This window comes from Grammomys surdaster, unplaced genomic scaffold, assembly GCF_004785775.1.
Source record: "Grammomys surdaster isolate TR1022 unplaced genomic scaffold, NIH_TR_1.0 125946, whole genome shotgun sequence".
NCBI lineage: Eukaryota > Metazoa > Chordata > Mammalia > Rodentia > Muridae > Grammomys > Grammomys surdaster.
The window spans coordinates 3,891,318-3,913,916 of NW_021620768.1; the positions used below are offsets into that span (position 1 = coordinate 3,891,318).

The 22,599-nt window shown below is 49.1% G+C and overlaps 2 protein-coding genes across 4 annotated transcripts; both read left to right on the top strand.

The window, feature by feature from the left end:
* Nucleotides 1-1,749: 1,749 nt before the first annotated feature.
* S100a3 (S100 calcium binding protein A3) lies at nt 1,750-18,627 on the top strand. 3 transcript variants are annotated; one of them, XM_028753298.1, is made up of 3 exons: nt 1,750-1,772; nt 17,528-17,673; nt 18,102-18,627. In XM_028753298.1, exons 1-3 carry the CDS (start codon nt 1,763-1,765, stop codon nt 18,264-18,266), a joined length of 321 nt encoding a protein of 106 aa, XP_028609131.1. In that variant the 5' UTR covers nt 1,750-1,762; the 3' UTR covers nt 18,267-18,627. The 3 variants fall into 3 exon arrangements, with proteins under 3 accessions (XP_028609131.1, XP_028609132.1, XP_028609133.1); XM_028753299.1 differs by lacking the exon at nt 1,750-1,772 and adding an exon at nt 15,843-15,891; XM_028753300.1 differs by lacking the exon at nt 1,750-1,772 and adding an exon at nt 16,815-16,870 and having other exon boundaries at nt 18,102-18,277.
* A 995-nt stretch (nt 18,628-19,622) lies between these two features.
* On the top strand, nt 19,623-21,915 carry LOC114609067 (protein S100-A4). Its single transcript, XM_028753311.1, has 3 exons — nt 19,623-19,718; nt 20,868-21,023; nt 21,610-21,915. Exons 2-3 carry the CDS (start codon nt 20,883-20,885, stop codon nt 21,772-21,774), a joined length of 306 nt encoding a protein of 101 aa, XP_028609144.1. The 5' UTR covers nt 19,623-19,718; nt 20,868-20,882; the 3' UTR covers nt 21,775-21,915.
* The last annotated feature ends 684 nt before the right edge of the window (nt 21,916-22,599 follow it).

The following is a 22,599-nucleotide window of genomic DNA, read 5'->3' on the forward strand; positions in this document are numbered from 1 at the left end:
CTGGGACGTGGCAGTCTCTGATGGGCTCCTGTTGCCTCAGGCCACATGACGTGTTCCAACTGTCAGATTAATAAAGGCGGGAAAACCTTCCAGCGCATGCGCACAGACTTGTTAATGGCAATGATGTGATAAGGATAGCTTCCCACAGGGTAGGCTTTATAGGACAGATCATGAATGGCTTAATGCAACTTGTTAGGAAAAAGAACTTCACAACTTATTTTAGGGTACAGGGGATACTAAAAGTGATCCTTGTGGTAAAAAGGTGTAGGCTCCGAGGTGTGGTGCCACTTATCCAACATTGCAGGGTGAGTCAGAGACAGCACACAGACTTCCACCTGGGGTGCTGATAGTGAGATCGCTCCTCTTTCCACTGTACTTACCCCTTGAAAGGGGAGAGTGAGTCGAGCTGGGCAGTGTTCAGACTCTCATTTCTGACGCTTGCCTCCTGTTGCCCCTTTCCTAGACTAGGCTTTGAAACAGGTTCCAGGTATCTGGTTTCCTGTTCAGTCCACCTAGGCTACACAGCAGGGACTGTCCAGGAAACCCTTCCTGTGCGAAGCAGGTGTGGGTGTGGGAAGGCTCGTTGGAGATGATTCACCACTGACTCCTCCTTGGTGAATCATGGTTGGGTCTTGGGAACAGCTTTCTGGTGGACTAGAGGGAGAGCGAAGAACTAAATTGCAATGGTACATCTTAACCACCAGAGGGCAGAAGGCGGATAGGCAAAACCGAGCCAACCGCTGCTGTAAAACTTGGGAGTGGGTGGATGGAATGTGAGGCCGACTCTCTTTGTCAGCTTCTAATCTCCATTCTTGCTCTCTGGGAACTTTGCTCCTTTTCTGGGTCCCTGTGGCAGGAAGTTTCCTGTGGTCATTCAGGGGTTTATAGCTCTCTAAGGCACTGTTTTCCAACCCTGTCTCATTGCCACTCCTGGGACTTAGAAGAGATGTTATTGTTTATTGGTGGTGTGCTTTCAGGCAGCGAGAAGAGGGACTCCCTGGCTCCTTCCTATCCACTGGCCCCAGTGACCCCTGCTGCCAGTCAGCAGTCATAAATGCTGGTAGGCACCTGGCGTGGGTGAGATCCTGTGCTCACACAGAGATGAATAAGATTCAGTATTCATCAGTGAGCTCACCATGAGGCAGGCAGTGAGGGCAAGAGAAAGCAAGTAGTATACAGTGAATCTGCCTAAATAGGAAGACGCTAAGACAGAAGGGAGAGCACAAGGAGTGTTGTCTGTGCCAGGACACGGAGAAACTGACTCTAGTTGGGGTAGAGAAGGCCTTTTAAGTGGCCTTCCAAGCACAGCTGGGATCTCAGCAGAAGCAGACGCCATGTGGGGGTGTGGGCACATTCTCGACAGGATGATCAGTGAAGCCTAGGGCCTTGGTTGCACCATGTGCTCGTACCCTTGTTCAGACAAGGAGGGTTGGAAAGCAGTGGGTATGGAGTATTCACTGTGCACCTTACGGAAGAGACACATGTAGTTTCTGAGCAGAGAGGAACCTGCAGATGCTGAAAGAAGTGGAGGGAGTCCCTGTGAGCACCAGGGTTTTGCTCCCTGATGGACCCTTCCTCAGGGTAGAGAGGAGGGGGACACTGAATGACTTTGCAAAGGTTTAGAAGAGGACACTGGAGGGTCCAAGACCACTTTATCTGTGCTGTGCAGGCTGGTTGCCATAGTGAGCCCTAAGCAAGGACTTGGGGGTCTGATTCTGCTACCTTCCAGATTTCAGTGGTGTCAACATCATTGTTTCCCTGGATGCTGCCTGGTGAGGGGCTCCACTCTGGTGCTTGTGGGTTGGGGTTTCCGGCTGCTGCTCTGGCCCTGGGGAGCAGGGTGTGCCGATGAGTCACCACCTGGGTATCTGGGCTTGGAACCATGGGTGAGTCACCCCACCCCGGGGGAGCTGAGAGAAGCTGCTTGGTGTCTGGAGGGGGAAGAGAGCTGGGTCCACAGGAAGGGTGGTGCCCAACTGAGGATGGGGTAAGAAGCAGAAGGGGGCAATGTGGAGTCTGAAGTCTTGAAGTCAGCTCCTCCTTAAAACTGGGCTCCTTGGGCCCAGTGGAAGGACACAGTGTTTGTTTTTCTCCATGGAGAAGGCACTCGGGGGACTGGTGAGGGCCTGAGGGAGGGCATGGCTGGGTCCATGTCCCTGTTTCCAGCTCTGGGTAGGGCAGTCTTTCCTACCCACTCACTTCTATGTAAAATGAAGAAGAGGATGTTCATGTCTCCCTTTATTCCTCTTTGGTGCTCTCTTGCATTCTGCAGACTATTGCTCACAGTTTTAACCAGACCCGGTCACCACACTGTCCTTTAAGACATGTTCTGGTGCCAGGCATTTACCACAAAACAAAATAATAAGAAAAGATTTCTTTGACTTCCTGGCATCTTCTTCTGGATGTCCTTCAGCTGCATTTTTGGACCCTAGTTTACACACACACACACACACACACACACACACACACACACACACACACAAGTGAGCACAGGCTGTGAAGTTTTCACTCTGTGTCATACTGCATTCTCTGTCACAGGAGGGAGCTGTGACTCACAAGCATAACATGAGAACCAGGTTTGGAATGAGTGTCTAGGCCCTAGAACAAGAGCTGTCTCCTCTCATCCCTGACCAGGCTCCCTGTCTTAGTCAGGGTTTGTATTCCTGCACAAAACAGCTTAGACTTCCACACTGCTGTTCATCACCAAAGGAAGTCAGGACAGTAACTCACACAGGGCAGGAACCTGGAGGCAGAAGCTGATGCAGAGGCCATGGAGGGTGCTGCTTACTGGCTTGCTTCCCCTGGCTTGCTCAGCTTGCTTTCTTATAGAACCCAGGACTATCAGCCCAGGGATGGCACCACCCATAATGGGCCCTTCTACCCTTGATCACTTATTGAGAAAATGCCTTACAGCTGGATCTCATGGAGGCCTTTCCTCAAGGGAGGCTCCTTTCTCTGTGATAGCTCTAGTTCGCATCAAGTTGACAGACAACAACTAGCCAGTACACTCCCCTTCCCCACCACACCTCTGTTTGCTTGCTGAGGCCTAGATGAGCTCAGGTATGCCTTGGGTGGGCCTGGAGGTTCTTCCAGCAGGTGCTGAGCCCAGTGCTGTCTGGGAGGGAGTATATGGGGTGGGGAGGAGGTCAGATTTTACCAAGATCAGGTTAGGACAAGTTCTGTTTCCCCAAAACGACAAATTGGAGCTCAGTTGGGTTGGCATATAAATCCCTACCCTGGGTGTCTTGACCATTTTACTTCCTCCTAGGTCTCTCTGCTACCTGATCTGCTGAGTACCTTTGTCCTGTAGAGGACCTGGGTTTCTATCTTTGTCCCATTATCTTGATCCTGGTCCTTGTAGCTTTTCTCTGACTTACTGGTGGGGTCTCCCATTTGAAGGGATCCTCTCTGTGAAATTTTAGATGGAAGGGCCTTTCCTACATTCTCCTTCGAGGGCTTAGGGGTTTACTCTGTTGCCTGTTCTCTGGTCTCTGTGTCTGAGGACTCTGTGTCTCTTAGTTTAGATATGACCATTTAGGGAATCTTTTTTGGGGTGGTGGTGTTAGGCCTAGGAATAGGTCATGGATATGTGAGGGGTGCTTTTATAAGAATCCCCAATTTGTGCCAGATGCAACAGAGCCTGTCTGTAATTCCACACTCAGTAGACTGAGGCAGTCAAGTCACTAGGTCAGGGTCACACTGGGTTGTAGAGTAACATGTCACAAACAATCAATAATGAATTGTTTTTGCTTTTGCCAAGTCTTAGATTCTTTTAGGACTAAGAAAGCAGAGAGACAGGGGTCTCAGTGCTTAGCCCTGCCTGGGTCCCTAGTCCTCTGTGTAGTGGCAGAGCCATGCCCAAGGCTACTTTCTGTGATTTTCTAAGTAGGTGAGAGTGGGGTTGGCAGAACAGGGCTGGCAGGGCAGGCTGGAGACTTTTCCTGCCTCCGACATTGGCTCCTCTGGCCTTACCCTGGAACCCACTCAATATTCTTAGAAGACTTTGGAAGAGGTGAGCTCTGGCCTCTGACCTTATCTCTTCAGCTTCTAACCTGATCCCAAGACACTGACCGTTTAAGTTTTTTAGTTCTAACTCTAGCAGACTCCTTCCTGTTGGAGAGGATGTTGAGTCACTTACATCCTGCCCGTGCCCTGACTACAGAGAACCAGCACTGTGCAGCATAGCCCTCAGCCTGGGAGGAGGCACATCTGACACTCTATGAGAGTCCCTGGTGTGAAGAAAGAAACACTCTTGCTTAAGGGAGCTTCCCTGTAGATGGCAGAGACTCTGACTTCAGTAGACTAGAGTTTGGGAAAGGTTTGACCCCTATGAAGGGGCCTTAAACTTCTGGGCTGTTTTCATGGCTACTGCCAGGTGACTCTGGGAGCCCATGGACACATCTGGGCTCTGCATTCCTGGCACAGTTAGGAGTCAAATTGAGACTCTAGACACACTGCAACCCCTCCCTCTCTCATCCCCCTCCTTATCTCCCATTAGACACTCAAGCAGGGAGATCTACCTTCAGAGATATGTCCTTAGGACACAAGGTTCTGCTCTAGGTGGCTCTCACAGCATAGGAAAGTTTAACATCTGATTACAGTGTAAAGTGGAACTGTGGACCCTCATCCTTAGAAAACCATACTTCCAGTGCAGAATGCAGGCACGCAGTGACTTGACATTCCTTGAGGGGCTTGGTGAAGTAGAAGCAGGCCTTGTAGACCAGACTTGAGGCCCCAAGTGCCTTGGTGGTGTTCTTTTGTGTCTCTAGATCCAAGATGTCTAGTGACCTGCAACAGGCTGTGGATGTGACGATCTATACCTTCCCCACAAGGATGCCAGTCAAGAGGGCAAGAGGCTCAAACACAACAAAGGGGAGATGAAAGAGCTATATGGGGGTAGTGAGGCAGGCTGGGAGGGGAGCCTGGGAGGGGGGTAAATCTGTTCCTGCTTTCATTCTCAAGGTGCCTCCTGGTACCAATCCCAGGGTGGGGTTGAGGATTCCCTATCAGCTTTCACTTCACAGTACCTGAGGTGCCAGTTAGGTCGGTGTGTGAATGGGCTATTAATGGCTGTTTCCTTCAGCATTCTTTAGCACATTGCTATTGGGGGCTCCAGAGTCTATCTGTCTAATCCTGTAATTGGTTAGTTGAATGATCCCAAACTCAGAGAAGGGTAGCAGATGGCCATGGGGCACACAAAGGACATTATTAGTGGGCATTAATTTCTCCTTTTATTTTACATATTTATATGCCAAGCCAAGAAAGTATACAGAGAGAATGGATTCAAGCCAAGACAGGCACCCTGGGGCATTTGCCAGAGAGGCGCTGTTAGCTCTCATTTTGTCTCCTGCCCTGTACAGACTAATGGGTAATCATAGAGTTAGGTCTCAGAATTTAATGTATGAGGCAGGTCTTGCCTTTTTTTTTTTCCACTTTGGGTTAATCTTATTTTTTTGGCCGGTATTAAAAAGTATGCCTTCTTGAATTCATCCTGCTATTAGGGAGAGGGCAGTGAAGGTCTCATTTTCTCATTATCATGATGAAGCTGGGGCCTAGCAAAGATTAGTTTCTTCATACTCTGAGGAATGCCCAGGACGCCCCACTCCAGTAAGCATACTGGAGACACTTACATCATAAGTCTATCTGTCCTTCCTTACTGGCCTTCTCGGTACCTCACAAGGGTTTCCTGCCCATGGTGAACCTGGCTGCCCACCTTGGGGGGGGGTGAAAGCTGGACGCTGATGTCAGGGAAGGTGTTGGAGGTGGGTTGGGCAGGGGCCAGCTTGGTGATAACTCCTGTCCCTGTCACCTTCAGGATAACGTAGATAATGAGAAAGTGAAGAAGGTAATGGATGACCTCGGTAAGAACAGTGTCCAGCAGGTAGACTTGCGGGAGTATGCTCTGGTTCTGGCAGACTGCGCTTTCTTGTTTCTCAGACCAGTCTGAAGCAGAGTACTTCACTCCTGCATGGATTTCTTGGTTGATATAGCTCTCTTTCTTTTTAAAGTTTGTACTAAATAAACTTTTGTTAGTTTACTTGTGGAGAGCATTATAACAGCTCAGTGATGCCTTGTGCCTTGACTGGGTCAGTTAAATGCCTGGGGACAGAGGGATCCCTGGTTCCTAACACCTCCGTACCCCAACTTTCCTGAGACCAGAGGTTCTAGTCTTTGGGATTTCATACAAGTGAAAATTTGGGAATTGAGGTAGACTGGTAACATTTAACGTTTTGTTTTGTTAAGAAAGAAAAAAAAGATGCAACTCACAGGCCACATGAAGATCATAAAAAAGGAAGACCAAGTGGGGGTGATTCAGTTTTTCTCAGAAGGAGCAACAAAATACTCAAGGGAGCAAATATGGAGACAAAGTGAGGGACAGAAACTGAAGGAGGGGCCATTTGAAGACCTTTCCACCTGAGTATCCATCTCATGTGCAGTCACCAAAGGCAGATGCTGATGTGGAAGTCAGGAAGTGCATGCTGATAAGGGCCTGATATGGATGTCTCCCCAGAGGCCTTCAAGAGTCTGACATATTCAGAGGCAGATGCTCACAACTAGCCATTGAACTGATCATGAGGTTCTCAATGGAGGAGTTAGAGTGAGGACTGAAGGAGCTGAAAGGGTTTGTGGCACCATGAGGAGAGCAACAATACCAACCAACCACAGCTCCCAGGGTCCTAACCACCAGCCTGGGAGCACTTAGGGAGGGATCCAGGGCTTCAGTTGAATATGTAAAAGTGGAGGGCCCTGCCGGGCACAGGTGGAAGATGAGATCCTTGACCTCATGAAGGCTGGATGCCCCAGGGGGTGGGAATTTTGAGAGTGGGGAAGTGGGAGTGGGGGGTAGGTGGGGGTTACATCCACGGAGAAGAAGGAGGAGGGGTAAGGGGATGGGGGGGTTCCCGGGTGGGTGGGGGATGGGGTAAGGGGACAACATATGAAATGTAAATAAAATATCCAATAAAAAAAAAAGGAAAGAAAGAAAAAGGAAGATTGGAAGTTGGGTGTGGCGGTGCAGACTTTTAGTCCCAGAACCAGGGTGGCAGAAGCAGGTGGATCTCTGTGAGTTCCAGGCCAGCCTGGTATAGAAAGCAAACTCTAGAACAGTCAAGGCTGTTACACAGAGAAACCCTGTCTCAAAACCAAACCGAACCGAACCAAACCAAACCAAACCAAACCAAACCAAACCAAACCAAACCAAACCAAACCAAACCAAACCAAACCAAACCAAACCAAACCAAACAGGAAGGTTGGTGGCATGGTGGTGCAACCTTTATCCCAGCACTCGGAAGGCAGGGGCAGGGGCAGGGGCAGGGGCAGGGGCAGGGGCAGGGGCAGGGGCAGGGGCAGGGGCAGGGGCAGGGGCCGGGGCAGGGGCAGGGGCAGGGGCAGGGGCAGGGGCAGGGGCAGGGGCAGGGGCAGGGGCAGGGGCAGGGGCAGGGGCAGGGGCAGGGGCAGGGGCAGGGGCAGGGGTAGGGGTAGCGGTAGCACACAAAAAGACAAAACCCACTTACAATTACAATCATTTTATCTACTCCTCCCCCAATTCTACCTTCACAGAGAAGGGAAGATACAATCCCAGAACGTAGCACAAACCTTGACACTGAAACTTCTAAAGGGCGAGTGATCCTGAGAGCCTCTCGAAGTGTGGGTGTGTGGGTGTGGAGGTGTGGGTGTGTGGTGTGTGAAGGTGTGTGGGCGTGGGTGTGTGTGTGTAGGGATGTGTGGGTGGGTGGGGGAGGGATTGTTGCCCTCACCTGCCCTGCAGTTTCCTTAGGATTCGATGGCAGATCACAGGCCCTAGGCACTGTACTTGTTTTTAGAAAACTTTTTATCTCTGATAAAACCTCTCAGGAGCCAGCTCAAGCCAAAAAATTCTTCTGTTTTATACCGTTTTTTTCTAAGATTCTAACTTAAGTTGCCACACGTTCTGCATTCTAAATCGTATTAGGTAACAGCTTGAACACGTGACTTGCTGTACTGTGGCAGGACCAGCAGCTCTCCATCCTCTGGACACTAGGCACTGTATTTCTTACCTCCGTCTACGTTCATCTTTTAAGTTATTATTTTTGATTGATAGCCACTGGCTTTTCTACCAGTTACACAACATTCAGAAGTTAACTGAGGCTTGACCTGCGGTGCCTTAACTAAACTAGCATTTGAATGTCCATGTGGTTACACGTCTTGGTGAACAGTTCAAGTTTGGCTCAGTGACTTGTAGATGCCCTACTAGCTGCCTGTTGCTGTATAATGAACCACTCCAAGATATGGTGGCTGGAAACATACGTTTATATCTCTATGGGTAGATTACAAATAGTTTGAGGGGTCTCACTTGGGGTGTCTCAGGCAGTTGTAGATGGAAGTTGGGGCTATAGTTACTCAACTGTGCTCTCCCAGCAAGTTTTGCACTTGGTGCTGGTTGTTTGCCTGAAGCTCAGATGGAACCGTCCGTGTGCAGGCTAGATTTATGTCATCTTGATACAAACTGCAGTCATCAGAGAGGAAGGAGTCTTCATTGAGAAAACACCTCCATAAGATCAGGCTGTAGGGAGACCTGTAAGGCATTTTCATAATTAGTAATTAATGGGGAGGGCCCAGCTCATTGTGGGTGAGGCTACCTCTGGGCTGGCGGTCCTAGGTTTTATAAGAAGCTGGCTGAGCAGGCTATGTGAAGCAAGCCAGTAAGCAGCACCCCTCCATGGCCTCTTCATCAACCTCTGTCTCCAGGATCCTGTTCTGTTTGAGTTCCTGTCCTGGTTTCCTTCAGTGACAGACTATAATGTGGAAGTATAAACCGTGTAAACCCTTTCCTCCCCAACTTGCTTTTTGGTCATGGTGTTCCATTGAAGCAATAGAAATCCTAGCTAAGACAATCAGCCTACTGGATCTCCCTCCAACAGGGTGTCAAGAATGTGGGCTTCTCTCTTTTTATCACCATGAAAAGAGATCCTTTGTCCCAGAGGCCTGCCTTGGCCTCATCTCCCAGTCCTATACTTGCAATGAGAGCACTGAGAGCAAATGGCTGTCATGTGGCTTCTCAGTGGTCCCTTCCTCCTTTGCTGAGCTCTGTCTTATGTACTCTACAAATGGCCCACACACACATCAGGGTTTTCTGGGGAAGAAAAAAGTAATCAGAAAAGCACTGACTTTATCATCATCATCATCCACTCTTTTATTAACAAAAAACCAACCTTTTTTCCCCAAGTTATTAACATACCCAGCTAAAGTAGCCATATTACATAGCTAAGGTCCCAAAGATACAGGTGAAACTTTGCATAGAGAGGTTACTACTGCCATATCAATAAGACAAAGGCTCTTGAGGAAAAAGCTTTTCATGTCTTATCTTTACTCTGTCTTCTACCTAGAACATGGACAGTGAGTATAGCAGCCATGTTGTGATCAGGAATCAACAAACATAGTGTAGTGGATGGTGTGCTGTAGGTTTAAAGGACAAAACAAGCTGGGCAGTGGTGGCGCATCCCTTTAATCCCAACACTTGGGAGGCAGAGGCAGGCAGATTTCTGAGTTCGAGGCCAGCCTGGTCTACAGAGTGAGTTCTAGGACAGCCAGGACTATACAGAGAAACCCTGTCTCGAAAAACAAAACAAAACAAAACAAAACAAAACAAAACAAAACAAAAAACAAATAAAGGACAAAACAAAAGGATGCTGGACTTCAGATGTGGCCTGGACCCAACTGCAAGTGTCTCTGTGTGTGTGTGGTGTGTGTGTATCTGTGTGTGTGTGTGTGTCTGGTGTGTGGTGTGTGTGTGTATGTGGTGTGTGTGTGTGTGGTGTATGTGTGGTGTGTATGTGGTGTGTGTGTGTGTGGTGTATGTGTGGTGTGTATGTGGTGTGTGTGTGTGGTGTGTGTCTGGTGTGTGTGGTGTGTGTGGTGTGTATATGGTGTGTGTGTGTGTTTGCCCATGAGCATGCTTGAGCATGAATATCTGCTAAGGTGTACTTGTGGAGATTAGAAGACAACTCTTTTATGTGGGTTCCTCCTGCTTCTGAGCCAACCTTAATGATTTGTGAGATCAATAAAATAGAGCAGAAACGATGCCCTGGGAATCCTGAGATATGTCTTAGGAGTGTTTCAGCATCCAATTTAGCCTCTTCTATTGCTTGATCTAAGGTATGTCAGAAGCTAGGGGCCATGCTCTGAGAAGCCCAAGCTATGTGGGAACCCTTTCTTCCCAGGAAACTGATGTGTGTGTGGGCCATTTGTATAGCACATCAGACAGAGCTCTGCAGAGGAGGGATATGCTACTGAGAAGCCATGTGACAGCCACTTGCTCTCAGTGCTCTGTCTTCATTGTGCGTGTAGGGCTGGAGATAAGGTCAGGCAGACCTCTGGGACAAATAGTTTCTTTTCATAGAAATAAAAAGAGAGAAGCCCACCTTCTTAACACCCTGTTGGAGAGGGACCTGGTAAGTATAGGTCAGGGAATCATGATGCCAGTAATTAACATTCTGGGGCACTTCTCAAAGCTCCTGATCAGCACACTGTCATTTCAGCCTCATGGTAACCCCAAAGGGGCTATCATTAACCTTTTTACAGATGGGGAAGCTGAGAGAGGCAGCTTTAGTCATTTGGAGACCTGCTTCTGATCAGGTGCTCGAGATACTAAAGCACTGGCCATTTAATCCTCAGTGAACCTGCACTTTGCAGATGAAGAAACAGAGGCTGAGACACATGAAATAAGGAATAGTGTCAGGCATGACCCACATCTATAAGAAAACTCCCCTTCTCTTTGGGACACTGGGATGGTGGGCTGAGTCTTGTTATTCTTTCTGAAACCATCTCCAAAACTCTGGGCTCTGTGTGACCTGGAGGGGACCTGGCCCATCATCCTGAATCAGGGAGATGAGACTCCCTTGGCTCTGTGACCTCTGATTTTTTTTTTTTTTTTTGGTGTGCCATAGGTGCAGGGCTTCTCAGTTTTGGATTTGGACAGTCAGTTGGGCTATAGTGATCAGACTTACATTGTTGCCAAAGTGGCTATTTGTTCCTTTTGGTATTTGTCAGACTAACTATATCAAATTGTAAGGAGCTCCCCTATTCTCTGTGCTGAGGCAGAAGAGGGTTTGGACATCACTCTGCTTGTCAAAGATCTGTGGCCAGATCTTTCCTAGTCCTCCTGTAATTGCTGCTAGGACGAGAAACACAGTAACCTCACCTCCTGTCATATCAGCATTTTATTGTATGGCTCAGCCCTGGAGTAGGGAAGGACTGTGCCTTTTCTGTGATCTGGGATAGGACATTGAGAAATGCGGTTGGTATGAGTGCGGTCACAAGACGGTGATGTGATTGTAAATCTCGAAAGTATCTGAATTACTTTTATCTTGGTGTCTTTAGCCTTGAAGAGGGAGGACAGAGGTTAGGGTAAGCTGGTCTTGTACTAGGAGTCCCAGACAAACATTTATTAAATGACTAATGTGCCTCTGTGCAGAGTTCAGCAGAATATGACCCAAAGGTTAAGGTAGCAAAGGAGACAAGCACAAATAGTCGAAGTCCCTAGCATTTTTGCCCTTGGTTATTGCTTAAGATCCAAAGGTATTGCTATGAAACCTAAGTTGTGCTCAATTTTTCAGCAATCATCCTGCCTCAGTCTACCTGGTTCTAAGAGGACAGTCATGCAGTGCCAAGGTCAACCTCATTTTGTTTTAGTTACCCATTAGACACTGTGGGCCAGAGCATCAGTGCTTACAGTAAAGTAAGAGGCTTTCAAGTAAACCCTTGAAAAGTACTCTATGGGGCTTCTGTCATTTTAAACCAAACATCAGAGATGTCAGTCACCGTAGCACGAGTCCTGCCCAGCTCATTGCCTCCACAGCTACTGATTTTCAAAGTAAACTAGGAACCAGCAAAGCTAGAATTAGATAGCTCCATACTTAAGAGCATGTACTGTTTGTGCAGAGGAACTGAGTTCGGTTCTCATAACCCATATGACACTCAGTCATGGGTTCTGAGACAATGGAGTGAGCTGGTAACCCTACGGTTCCTGTGTGGGTCGCTTCATCTCTCCACCAACTCACTGGTCTCATCTGCGCAATGGACACAGCTTGGTTGTCAAAGCAACTGATAGGTCTAACCTCTGCAGGCTCTCGGTTCTGTAGCTTCAGCACTGACTCTAGCCATCTCACTGGCCCCAGTTATCAGACACCCCTTCCCAGATGTCCTCCATACGTGGCTCAAAAGGTCAGAAAGGATGTCTTTTGTTTTGGTCAAGTTCATGGGGCTATTGGATATGGGCTTTGCTGAACATAGGACTCAAGACCTTTTGCCAGAAGTAAATAGAGTGTCCAGATTCTTGGGACACCCTATCTTATTTTTTCCCCGAAGTGCAAGAGCAGACACTGCCCTTTAGAAGGGTGATGTGTTTTTCAGGGATCTTAGACGATGGTGATGATAGTGAGGAGAGTCAGAGTTTTAGCTTGTGAGAAGTCCTGCCAGATCAGCTAGCATCTGTGTTCACCCCTGCAAACCCTCTTGCTGATCCTTTTGAGGCAAAGCTTCTCAGTCTCCAGCAAGGGCACATTTTTCAGCGGTCAGCTCTCCTGTCCTCAGGGAGTTATGCAAGGTGAGAAGCCATGGTCCTAGGCTCAGCCTAAGGGTAGGGGTGGAGCATGTGGACAGGAAAGAGCAAGAAAGATGGAAGATAGCTCTAGTTCAGGCCTTGGAACTGGGGTCCACTGCTGTGCTCTGGGGCCACTGCAGAAAAAGGGTTCAGGGCAGAGTCTGGAAAACTTCAATAGAGCAGGAAGACTCCAGACACTTTAAGAAGATTTTTTTTTCTTTCGGGGGGAACGGGTACAAGGGAAGAGAGTTTACAGTCATCTCTATCATCTTTATGGAGGCAGAAAGATGACCTGGTGAGGAAGGATTGGTTCTAACCCTTTCCCCTCAGCAATCCAGGGAACTCCTATTAAGTTGAACTCAGGGTCCAGAGCACTCACATTGCCACAATAACTAGTCAGTAGTAACTAGTAACAAGATGCCACAATAACTAGTCAGTAGTAACTAGTAACAAGATGCCACAATAACTAGTCAGTAGTAACTAGTAACAAAATGCCACAATAACTAGTCAGTAGTAACTAGTAACAAAATGTACTTGAAAAAATTTTTTGAGACAAAGTCTTACTATGTAGCTCTTACTGGCCTGAAACTTGCTGTGTAGACTAGGCTGGCTTGAACTCACCAAGATCTGCTTGCCTCTGCCTTTCAAGCACTGGGATGAAAGACATATTCCACCATATAAGGCAACACTTAGGATTCTTAGGGTAGGAATCTTGGAGATAGAAAATTAAGTCTCTAACAAGGTAAAGTGCAGACATGTTGAAGTCAGGTGCTGAGGTGGGGTGGAGTTCTGAGTGAAGGCCCAATTAAGCATTCTTTCCATGTGCATCCTCCAACCCCATGTCTCCACCAAGACATGTCTCTAGGCCTCTCCCAGCTTTCTCTCAGTGGACACAGAAGCTGTGTTCCCAGGGGCTGTGGCTGTGCCCAGAAACATGGAGGGCTGTTGGATAAGAAAGTGGGCTCAGGAGCCAGGCTCTTCCAGCCTATTAAACATTCGTTTGTCATTGTCTGTTTCTCCCACTAGATTGTCATCTCCCTTGAGAGGGACCGTGTCTATTTTGTTTACGCTATATCCCCGATGCCTAGTGTCAGTGCCTCTAATTACTTGTATAAACAGTGAATAGCAAGCCTGCCACTCACTAGTTATATGATTTGGGGCAAGTCATTACCTCTCAGAGTTAACATTTACCAAGCCCTCACTGTATTTTAGCAATGTTTATTCTATGAACCTTGCTTGTGCTAACTCAAACTCCACAACCACCTTATGAGATGGTTACTATTTTTATTTCCATCAATGAGGAAACTCAGGTCTCAAGAGCAGAGACGACATGCTTAAGGTAGCTGGTAGCAGAGGCTTAACACAGGTGAGACTAAGTCACTGACCTAGAAGCAAATTAATTGTTGGTCCACTTTGGCCCCTCCTTCTGTGGCCGTGTGACCAGCTCTGTCCTGTGTCTCAGACTGCTCATAGCTCCTTGCCAATAAAACAGAGTTAATCACAACTTTTCTTTCCTTCTGCCTCCATTGCTCACTCCCCTTACCCACAGCCTGGCAACCCCTAAAAGGAGATTGTGTCACAGACAAAGCTGGGTACTGGGCCCAGGGTGCGGTCAAGGGCTCCCAGACTGCACGTATAGACATGAGGTTTATGTCACTGGTCAGGAAGCCAGCTTTCTCTTCTCCTTCCTGTATTCTTCTGGGTATTGGGTTTTCTTTCTTGTGGAACAGGAAAGCCTAGGAGTGGAAGAGAAAAGAGAAGCAACCAGAAGGGATTTCCATGCATGGTCAGTGGTAGTCTCCCCGATGTCAGCTAAGAATGGCAGGGAAAAACAAAGAAAGGCCGGAAATGCCAGGCAGAGTTAAAATGGCCTAGTTCAAACATCAAAGAACAACAAGGTAGTAAGAAAAAATCTCAGACCAGTCATGGTGGTGCATGCCTTTGATCCCAGTACTTGGGAGGCAGAGGCAGGCAGATCTCTGTGAGTTTAAGGTCATCCTGGTCTACATAGTGAGTTCCAGAATAGCCAGGGGTATGTAGAGAGACTGTCTCAAGAAACAAAACAAGTTCCATTGGGGTTGGAGAGATGTCCCAGAGGTTAAGAGTACTTGCTGTTCTTGCAGAGGACCCAAATTTGGTTCCCAGCACTCACATTAGGGGGCTCACAACTACCTGTACCCCCAGTGCTGTGGGGACTCAGTGCCTGTGGCCCTTGTGAGCACCAGCACTAATGCGTACAACACTCATAGACATACACATGAGGGAAAATAAATTAGTCTTTCAAAATAAAATTAAATCTTTAAAACAAGAAAACAAAACAAATAAAAACTAATTAAAACCAAACAAAACAAAACCTTAAGCGATGGCGAAATCTGTGAAGTTGAGCAGGTCAGGCACCGTGAGGGCTCTGGCCATGCCCAAGCTCAAATTCGTGTTTGATGATTTTGGGAAAAAGACACAAGCTGAAGCCCAGGGCTCACAGATGAGACAAGTAGAGACTTGACACTGGAACCCCAAAGGCTAATATGCTTAAGTTAAAAGGAATGCGCTGCCCCATGACTGCCTGGAAACCGCCCCAGCACAGAACAGAGTAGTGGAACTGGAAACCAGCTTCCTCAGGAGCTCAGGAGCTTGGGGACATGCCAGCTCTCTCATGAATGTGTGGCCCAAATTGGTCCATTATCACTTGGAGCAGAGAGGCAAGAAAGTTCAAGCCCTGACAGCTGGTGGCTCCCTAGAAGGAACACCCTTCTTTCTAGGCCTCAAAAATACCTCATGACGATTTCTTCCAGCAAAATAAGCAATTCACAGCCAAAGGCCACCCAACACTCAGTGATCTGGAGGCTGGGGAGATAGTTTCAGACTCCTCACCTGGAAATAGGGGCCTTAGCCAGATGCTCTTAAGGTCTCCCCTGCACAGATACTCTCTGGAGGTATACCCTGAGAGAGTCCAAGGTGTGTTCCCATTTTGTATTCTTGGTCTCCTCACAATAAAAAGCTCAGGAGAGGGATGTGCATGGCTGAAGGATGCAAGAAGGAAGCTGTTACCAGTTCCCAGCTTTGGGGAAGGACAGAGGGGGAAGGAGTGGGGAGCGGTGCCTGAGACTCTGACTGCGTCTTTGATGTGTGCGTTGCTAGGTGGGCGGTGGGCCTGTAATAGAGGCTACTGAGGGAAGGAGGCAGGGGACCCTGGGGGCAGCCTCAGTGTTGACCTACTTGGGTCGTTTTAATTGCTCCCTTCATCTCTCGAGAGGCTACAAATAGGGACACTCAGTCAGTAGGCTCCTACAGCTGGAGCAACAGCAGCAGTGGTGAGTACGGTTGCTTGGGAAATGCCTTGGGCTGGAGCTTGGGGCAACTCAGAAAGCCCTCAATAGGTAGCCTGTTCCTGGATGCAGGGTCTGGATATGGGAGCAGAAAGGTGACGTTAGCAGGTGATGGGAACTCAGAGGTTCCCTTGTACACTAAGGCACTGTAAGGATGCTTGATTTGGTGGAGTGTGCCCAGCCACCATCTAGTACTGATGTGAGGACAGTGGCTAGCTATGCTTCTGGGGAAGCCGTTAGGGAGCTTCTTGCTCTTGCTCCTTGACTCTTTGCTTCATTCCTGGGGATGAGTTGGGACAGGCCAGGGCTGCAGGAGAAGAGAGGATTCCTGTGAGTCTTCAAGCCCCATGCTTCTGAAATAGCAACTGAAGTGGCGCCAGGCAGGCTGGGAGGAACTCAGAAGGGCTCTGAGGAGCAGAGCTCCTGGGATCACTGCACTTTCCTCTCCAAGGATCATGGCACTTTCCTCTACTGGGAATGTGGATCCTTGCTCCAGCGCCTGGGCTGTCACAGAGAATTAGACCCCAGTAGTGCTTGCCACTTCAGCCCCAATTCCCCTATTTCCTTGCCAGCTACATTCTTGCTGGCCATTTGCTCCCAGTAGAGGAAACTCACCAGGAAGAGTTTTGGCTCTGGCTGCACTGTGTTGCAGGACTCCTGTTCCCCAAGGGAGTTAGGAGTGAGTCATTGGACTCACATGGAAACAACTCCATTGCTTTCCTGCCAGCCCTGGGTTTGCCCAGCCTGCATGGGCAATGAAGGGGACAACAGATGTGAGGTGAGGGAAGGGAGTCTAGAAGTGTCTTCCTTCCATTCCAGTGGGGGACTCTTCTCAAAGCCCTCTGAGGTCCCCCAGGGGAGGGGAGGATGGCTAAAGGATGGGGTAGGTCATAGATGAGTAGATCTTTGAACTGGTGGACTCTGCAGACACCACCTGGTCCATGTTTCTGACTAGGCCTTTGAGGCTAGATTATCCCACTCTACAGATAAGACAACTGAGACCCAGAGAGAAACAGTTCACCCAGGGCTTCAGAGTGCACAAGAGAATGAGGGCCCCCAACTGCAGCTTCTTTGAGTTCAGGGCAGAGGCACAGTGAGGTGGAGGGATCCTCTCAGGCCTTGCCATTGCCTCTGGCATTAGCCTCACCAGAATCTGGACGAAGAAGCCCTGAGCAGGGCTTCCTGTGCAAGCTCTTACAGGATGGGGCTCCAAGTCTCCAAAAGGCAGAGCTTTCTAGGACCAGGAGCAGCATCACATGGAATGGTACCCAATAGGAGACTGAGGATTCCCAGGTGTTGTGATGAGAAAGGATGGGAGGGAATCAGAGTCCTGAGGGAGGGTCCCAGTTAGGGGTGGATATTCTGATTCTGGGGAATTTATGGTGATGTCTAGAACTGAAACTTCTGTCTAGAAAAATCACAATGGGGAGGTGAATTGATTGTGTGTGTGTGTGTGTGTGTGTGTGTGTGTGTGTGTGTGGTCAAGGAGGGCTGCTCAGAGGCAGGGGTGCTTTAGCATGATGGAGATGGACAGATTTGGAATTAGTTCCTGGGAAACACTGAGGAAAAGGAGAGTCATAGCCTGGATCTCCTTGTGAGTCATACCCTTGTTTTGTGACAGTGAGGATGGCCCGGCCCCTGGAGCAGGCAGTAGCTGCCATCGTATGCACCTTCCAGGAGTATGCAGGGCGCTGTGGGGATAAATACAAGATCTGCCAGTCGGAGCTCAAGGAGCTGTTGCAGAAGGAGCTGCCCACCTGGACCCCGGTGAGCCTCATACCTCTCCCCACTTGGACCCTGCAGAGAGCAGCCTAGGGCCAAGCACCAGCATAGGACAGCAAGAGGGAGAAGCTAGATTGTGGGGAGGGGGCAATATAAGGAAATGAGCTGACACGGCTTCATGGGTCTTAGTGAAATAGAATGTGAACAGGTTGACAGTCACTGTCCTGTGGCCAATGCCTCACTCATAGCAGGATTTCCATAGCAAGGAGCAGGTGCTCAGCAGATGGGCTGAGAAGCGGGGCTGGGAATGGGGATTGAAATGGGTGTCCTATCAGATGGGTAGGATGAGGCTGGCTCCATGAGTGTTTTGGCTTGCAGTGGGGGCAGCCTACCCATCAGAGGGAAATGCTGTGGGAAGCTGCTTTGGCTCCTCATCCTGGTTTTCTGACTCTCCCTTCTCATCCCCTCCACAGAGTGAGTTCCGGGAGTGTGACTACAACAAATTCATGAGTGTTCTGGATACCAACAAGGACTGCGAGGTGGACTTTGGGGAGTACGTGCGCTCACTTGCCAGCCTCTGTCTCTACTGCCACGAGTACTTCAAAGAGTGCCCCCCTGAACCCCCTTGCCCCCAGTAGCCTCTGATCCAAAGCCTTGTGCTATCACAGAAGGGCAGGGTCTGCTCCAGTGCACCATCTTTGTCCCTGAGGTGGTCCTGGGTGTGTAGCTACATCCTTCCTACTCTCTCTGTGGTACCCCTTTTAATATAGACTTGCCAAGTCCTTGATGTGCTAACCCCAGCTACCCATGAGCTTCTGAGGCTTTCTGAGTGATGTCTAGCTAGTGAGGGGTGGAATAGTAGCCAGCCTTTGCTGCTTCTCTTCTTGGAAGGGAATAACATGTCTGCTCTTACCTTGGAAGCTCAGAATGTGCATGCAATTGGGACCGCTGTGTCAGGGGCCTCCTCAACTCCCAATAAAGAAATGTCATCTTGGCTTACTTTGGTTTTTCTGATGAGACATACTGGACCATGGGACTGAGTCCTTGTTCCTCTATGCTCCTTACCACTGGAGGAAGGAGACTTACCACTGAAGGCACGGGCTCCCAAAGCAGAGTCAGACCCTGTAGAAATAAATGCACATGTCTCAGAGTCCAATAGGAGGGTGAGGGCAACACAAGGTCCCGTCAGAAGAATGGAGGGTCTCTGTCTCCATCCCTCTGTCCTCTGTCTTGAGGTAGAAGTCCTTATCTTGGGCCTTTAAGGAGGACAAGGGGCTCCTTGAGAGGTACTCAGTACTTGTGACCAGAAGCTACAAGGAGGGTGTGATTGTGGGAGCTCAGAGCCAAATCCCCATCTAGCCTTCACTCAGTCCCTGTGTTTGTACCCTATCCTTGGAGATTAATCCCGACTTTCCATTTTGCCTATTCTTTAACTCTCTTCTCCAAGCTCAGCATTCAATCCCGAATGCTCCCGCCATCCCTAATGCCCTTACTTGAGCTTCCATCCATTCATGAACCTACAGGTCACACTGCCACCCTAACTCCGTCACGACCTCCTAGGTATAGTTCCCACTTAATATTTGGGGGATTTGCTAGTCTCCACCCTGGGTCTTCCTGATTGTGACAAGAAGCTGCTTAGGCCGGAGAGAAGGGCTGACATTGTCCTGCTGGCTGGGGTCACTGCCTTAATTTCTGGGCCACATATTTCCAGGACAGTTTCCCATCTCTCGTCCATAACACCTCCATCTCCTTTCCTGTGACCCACACCTCATGTCCAGGTTGCCCGTTGTCAAAGCTTCCTAAAACCCTGACTGAGCTATGGCTACTTGGTGGTGTTCACCCCACCCAAGTCTCTGCCCTGCCCATGGAGCTCACCCACTACTTGATTGTGCCTGCTGGGGAGCAGGAAACCTGGTTGGGCTGGGCTAGTGGAGGGTGCTGTGACATTTACTACATCAGCCAACGGCAAGAGCGCAGTGTCCATGTTCCCCCCATCCTCTGCATGGGCAGGGCCTGGCAGGGTATAAATAGGTCAGATTGTTGGGCTCTCCCCAAACCTCTCTGTTCAGCACTTCCTCTCTCTTGGTCTGGTGAGTTGTGTTGGCCTGATAGCACTGTTAGCGGTGTTAGAGGCTGAGGCTAGGGGAGGAGAAATGGGGGCTGCTGGGAGGACAGATGTCTTTAATAGATCCAGATGAGAGATTCTGATGTAGAGGTGTGTGTGTGTGTGTGTGTGTGTGTTGCATAAAAATGAAAATAAAAAAGTGCCTAAATGGCTGCATTTGAGCTCCTGGAGGCTCTGAGATGCTGAGGCTTGCTTGTCTGTTGCTGTAGTGTGTGTTGGTGCTTGGGAGCCACTGTGATGGATAGGTATGGTGACTTGTATTGCTTGGTCATATAAGTCAGTGTGTGGACACTCGGATACAGGAAGTGAAGTGAAGGCATCAGTAGGCCTTTTTGTTTTACAATGTTTAAATTACAGTACGAGTGTACGGGTTGGGCTGAGGCAAATGCCAAGGTGGACTTGTGGGAGTCAGTCTGTTCCTTCTAGCATGTGAGCTCTGGGGATCAAACTCAGGGCTTTGAGCTTGGGGGGCAAGCACCTCTACCCACTGAGCCGTCTCTCCAGCACCCACCTGTAGGCATGTGTGTTCATAGTGTGTTTTGTGTTCATAGTAATTCATAGCCCTATGAACATATAGCACCTAGGCCAAGAGAACCTGGCTTCCCCACCTCCCCCCCCACCCTGTAGCCCTACCTCTGCTACTTCATCTTACTCTTACTAGGCAGCTGGGTTTTTTCTGCTGTTGGCCCCTGGGCAGGCAGCCAGCAGCCGCGCCCAATGCTGGGAGAAGAATGGGTCAGAGCTTGGTGCTTGTGGTTGAGTCGTGGGAGTGAATAAGCTCAGTGAGGGATGGAAAACTGCTGGTGTTGAGGCCAGGCATGAGGGAGGCACAGAAGGCTGCTGGTATGGATCTCCAGTTTGAGTGGTAGGGTTTGCAGGTTTCAGAGCCCAAAGCACATTCAACCTTCTTGCCATCAGTGGGTCCCATTCCTCTGGTCTCCCTGTGAGTCAGGTCAGTCTCTTGAAATGCTCTTGGAGAGTAGGTTGGGGTAGAACACTTAAAGTGGGGACAGACTGAGTGTGACTTGGGTGATGCTCAGTGACACATATCCAGTTCTCAACACACTGTTGGTGAGGGGTTGGACAAAGCTACTTCTGTGTCTCTTGCCCTTAGGTCTCAGCAGTTACCATGGCGAGACCCTTGGAGGAGGCCCTGGATGTAATCGTGTCCACCTTCCACAAATATTCAGGCAAAGAGGGTGACAAGTTCAAGCTGAACAAGACAGAGCTCAAGGAGCTACTGACCAGGGAGCTGCCTAGCTTCCTGGGGGTGAGTGGGTCCTGCCTGTGTGTTGTATGTGCGATGCATCCCCAGGCGGAGGCTGGGGCTGGTAGGCACTAGCCTTGATGCAGTACCGAGTTATAGCTGGCATAGATCCCTGCTCCAGGTGCTTGGTATAGAACCACAATTAACCATCTACTTCACACTAGCCCCCAGCTGAGACAAGGCTTAGGATGAAGATAACTGAAGAGGCAGAGGAAAACCAAACAACCGCATTAGGCAGTCAGTGTCTGAAACCACAGCCTAGATCAGTGCCGTCTTTCCGGCGATGGGCAATAGAAATCAAGTTTCTATTTGTAAAGACACGATTGTGGAGGCACACGAATGTTGTAGATTCTCCCCTCAATAACACCTTATATTAGTTAACGTATCACTATCATGACAGTTACCTATTAAGATAATTAAAAGAAGCACAGGGAAGATGTGGTCACATCCTTTCCCAGCTATCCCATGTGTTCATCCCATAGTTTAGCTCGGGAGCTAGCAAGGAGTGCCTGGGAACCTTCCTGAGCTCCTGGCTGGAGGCACATATCTGGTTTGAGCTGGCTTCTAACTGCACGTCTTCTACCTCCAGAAAAGGACAGATGAGGCTGCATTCCAGAAGGTGATGAGCAACTTGGACAGCAACAGGGACAATGCAGTTGACTTCCAGGAGTATTGTGTCTTCCTGTCCTGCATTGCCATGATGTGCAATGAATTCTTTGAGGGCTGCCCAGATAAGGAGCCCCGGAAGAAGTAAAGACTCCTTGGATGAAGTGTTGGGGTGTAGCCTGCCAGTGGGGGCTCTTTCCTGTTGGCTGCGAGCATAGTGCCTTACTCTGGCTTCTTCATACGTGTGCACAATGCTGAGCACGTTCAATAAAGAGTTTTGAAACTATGAGCTGTTGTCTGAGAGACTGGAGATTGTGGGTTGGGGGCTGAGGGAGAGTCGTGGTAGAGACTGCTGGAAGTTGACCTGGAGTTTTGTGGGGGCCTAACTAGAAAAGGTTGGGGTGGGGTAGGTGGCTTGTTTTGAGTGCATTGCAAGTGTGTATTTGTGTGTGCTTGCTTGTGCGTGGGTGCATGGGTGCATGCGTGCGTGTGTGTGTGCATGTGTGTGTGTTTGTGTGTTCACATGCTCCTGTACATGTAACAAAGCAAACTCCGGGAACCACCAGAGGCTTGGCTTGAAAGGCTCCAGATGTGGGATGTTAGCCAGCCCACGGTTCTCCCTCCTTTTTCCAGTACTGCCTCTGGGCTCAAACTGAATTGTGATGGGATTAAAGGTCACATCTGTTGCTGGTTGGGGTCTGGAGGGAAGACAACAGGCCTGCCTGAGTCATGAGGAAAAAGTCTTGAAGCCAGAGAAGAATGGGGAGGTGGACTGGCACTCAGCCGTGACATTTATAGTCCAGGTCCTGCCCTGCTACCCATTCCAGCTCATTGGCTTCCAACACTGGATTAATCCTTTCCTGTCCATGAAGGGTTGGATGAAGAAGGGTAATATAGAGGGAGGCCATTTGTAGTAGCATAAGAATCTCTCTCTCCTCCTCCTCCTCCTCCTCCTCCTCCTCCTCCTCCTCCT

Excerpts from the sequence above, each read along its gene's own strand:
- LOC114609067 (XM_028753311.1), top strand. The coding sequence starts at position 20,883 with ATGGCGAGACCCTTGGAGGAGGCCCTGGATGTAATCGTGTCCACCTTC. Across the intron at positions 21,024-21,609 it reads AGCTGCCTAGCTTCCTGGGG|AAAAGGACAGATGAGGCTGC; the intron begins GTGAGTGGGTCC and ends TTCTACCTCCAG.
- S100a3 (XM_028753298.1), top strand. Across the intron at positions 17,674-18,101 it reads AGCTGCCCACCTGGACCCCG|AGTGAGTTCCGGGAGTGTGA; the intron begins GTGAGCCTCATA and ends TCCCCTCCACAG.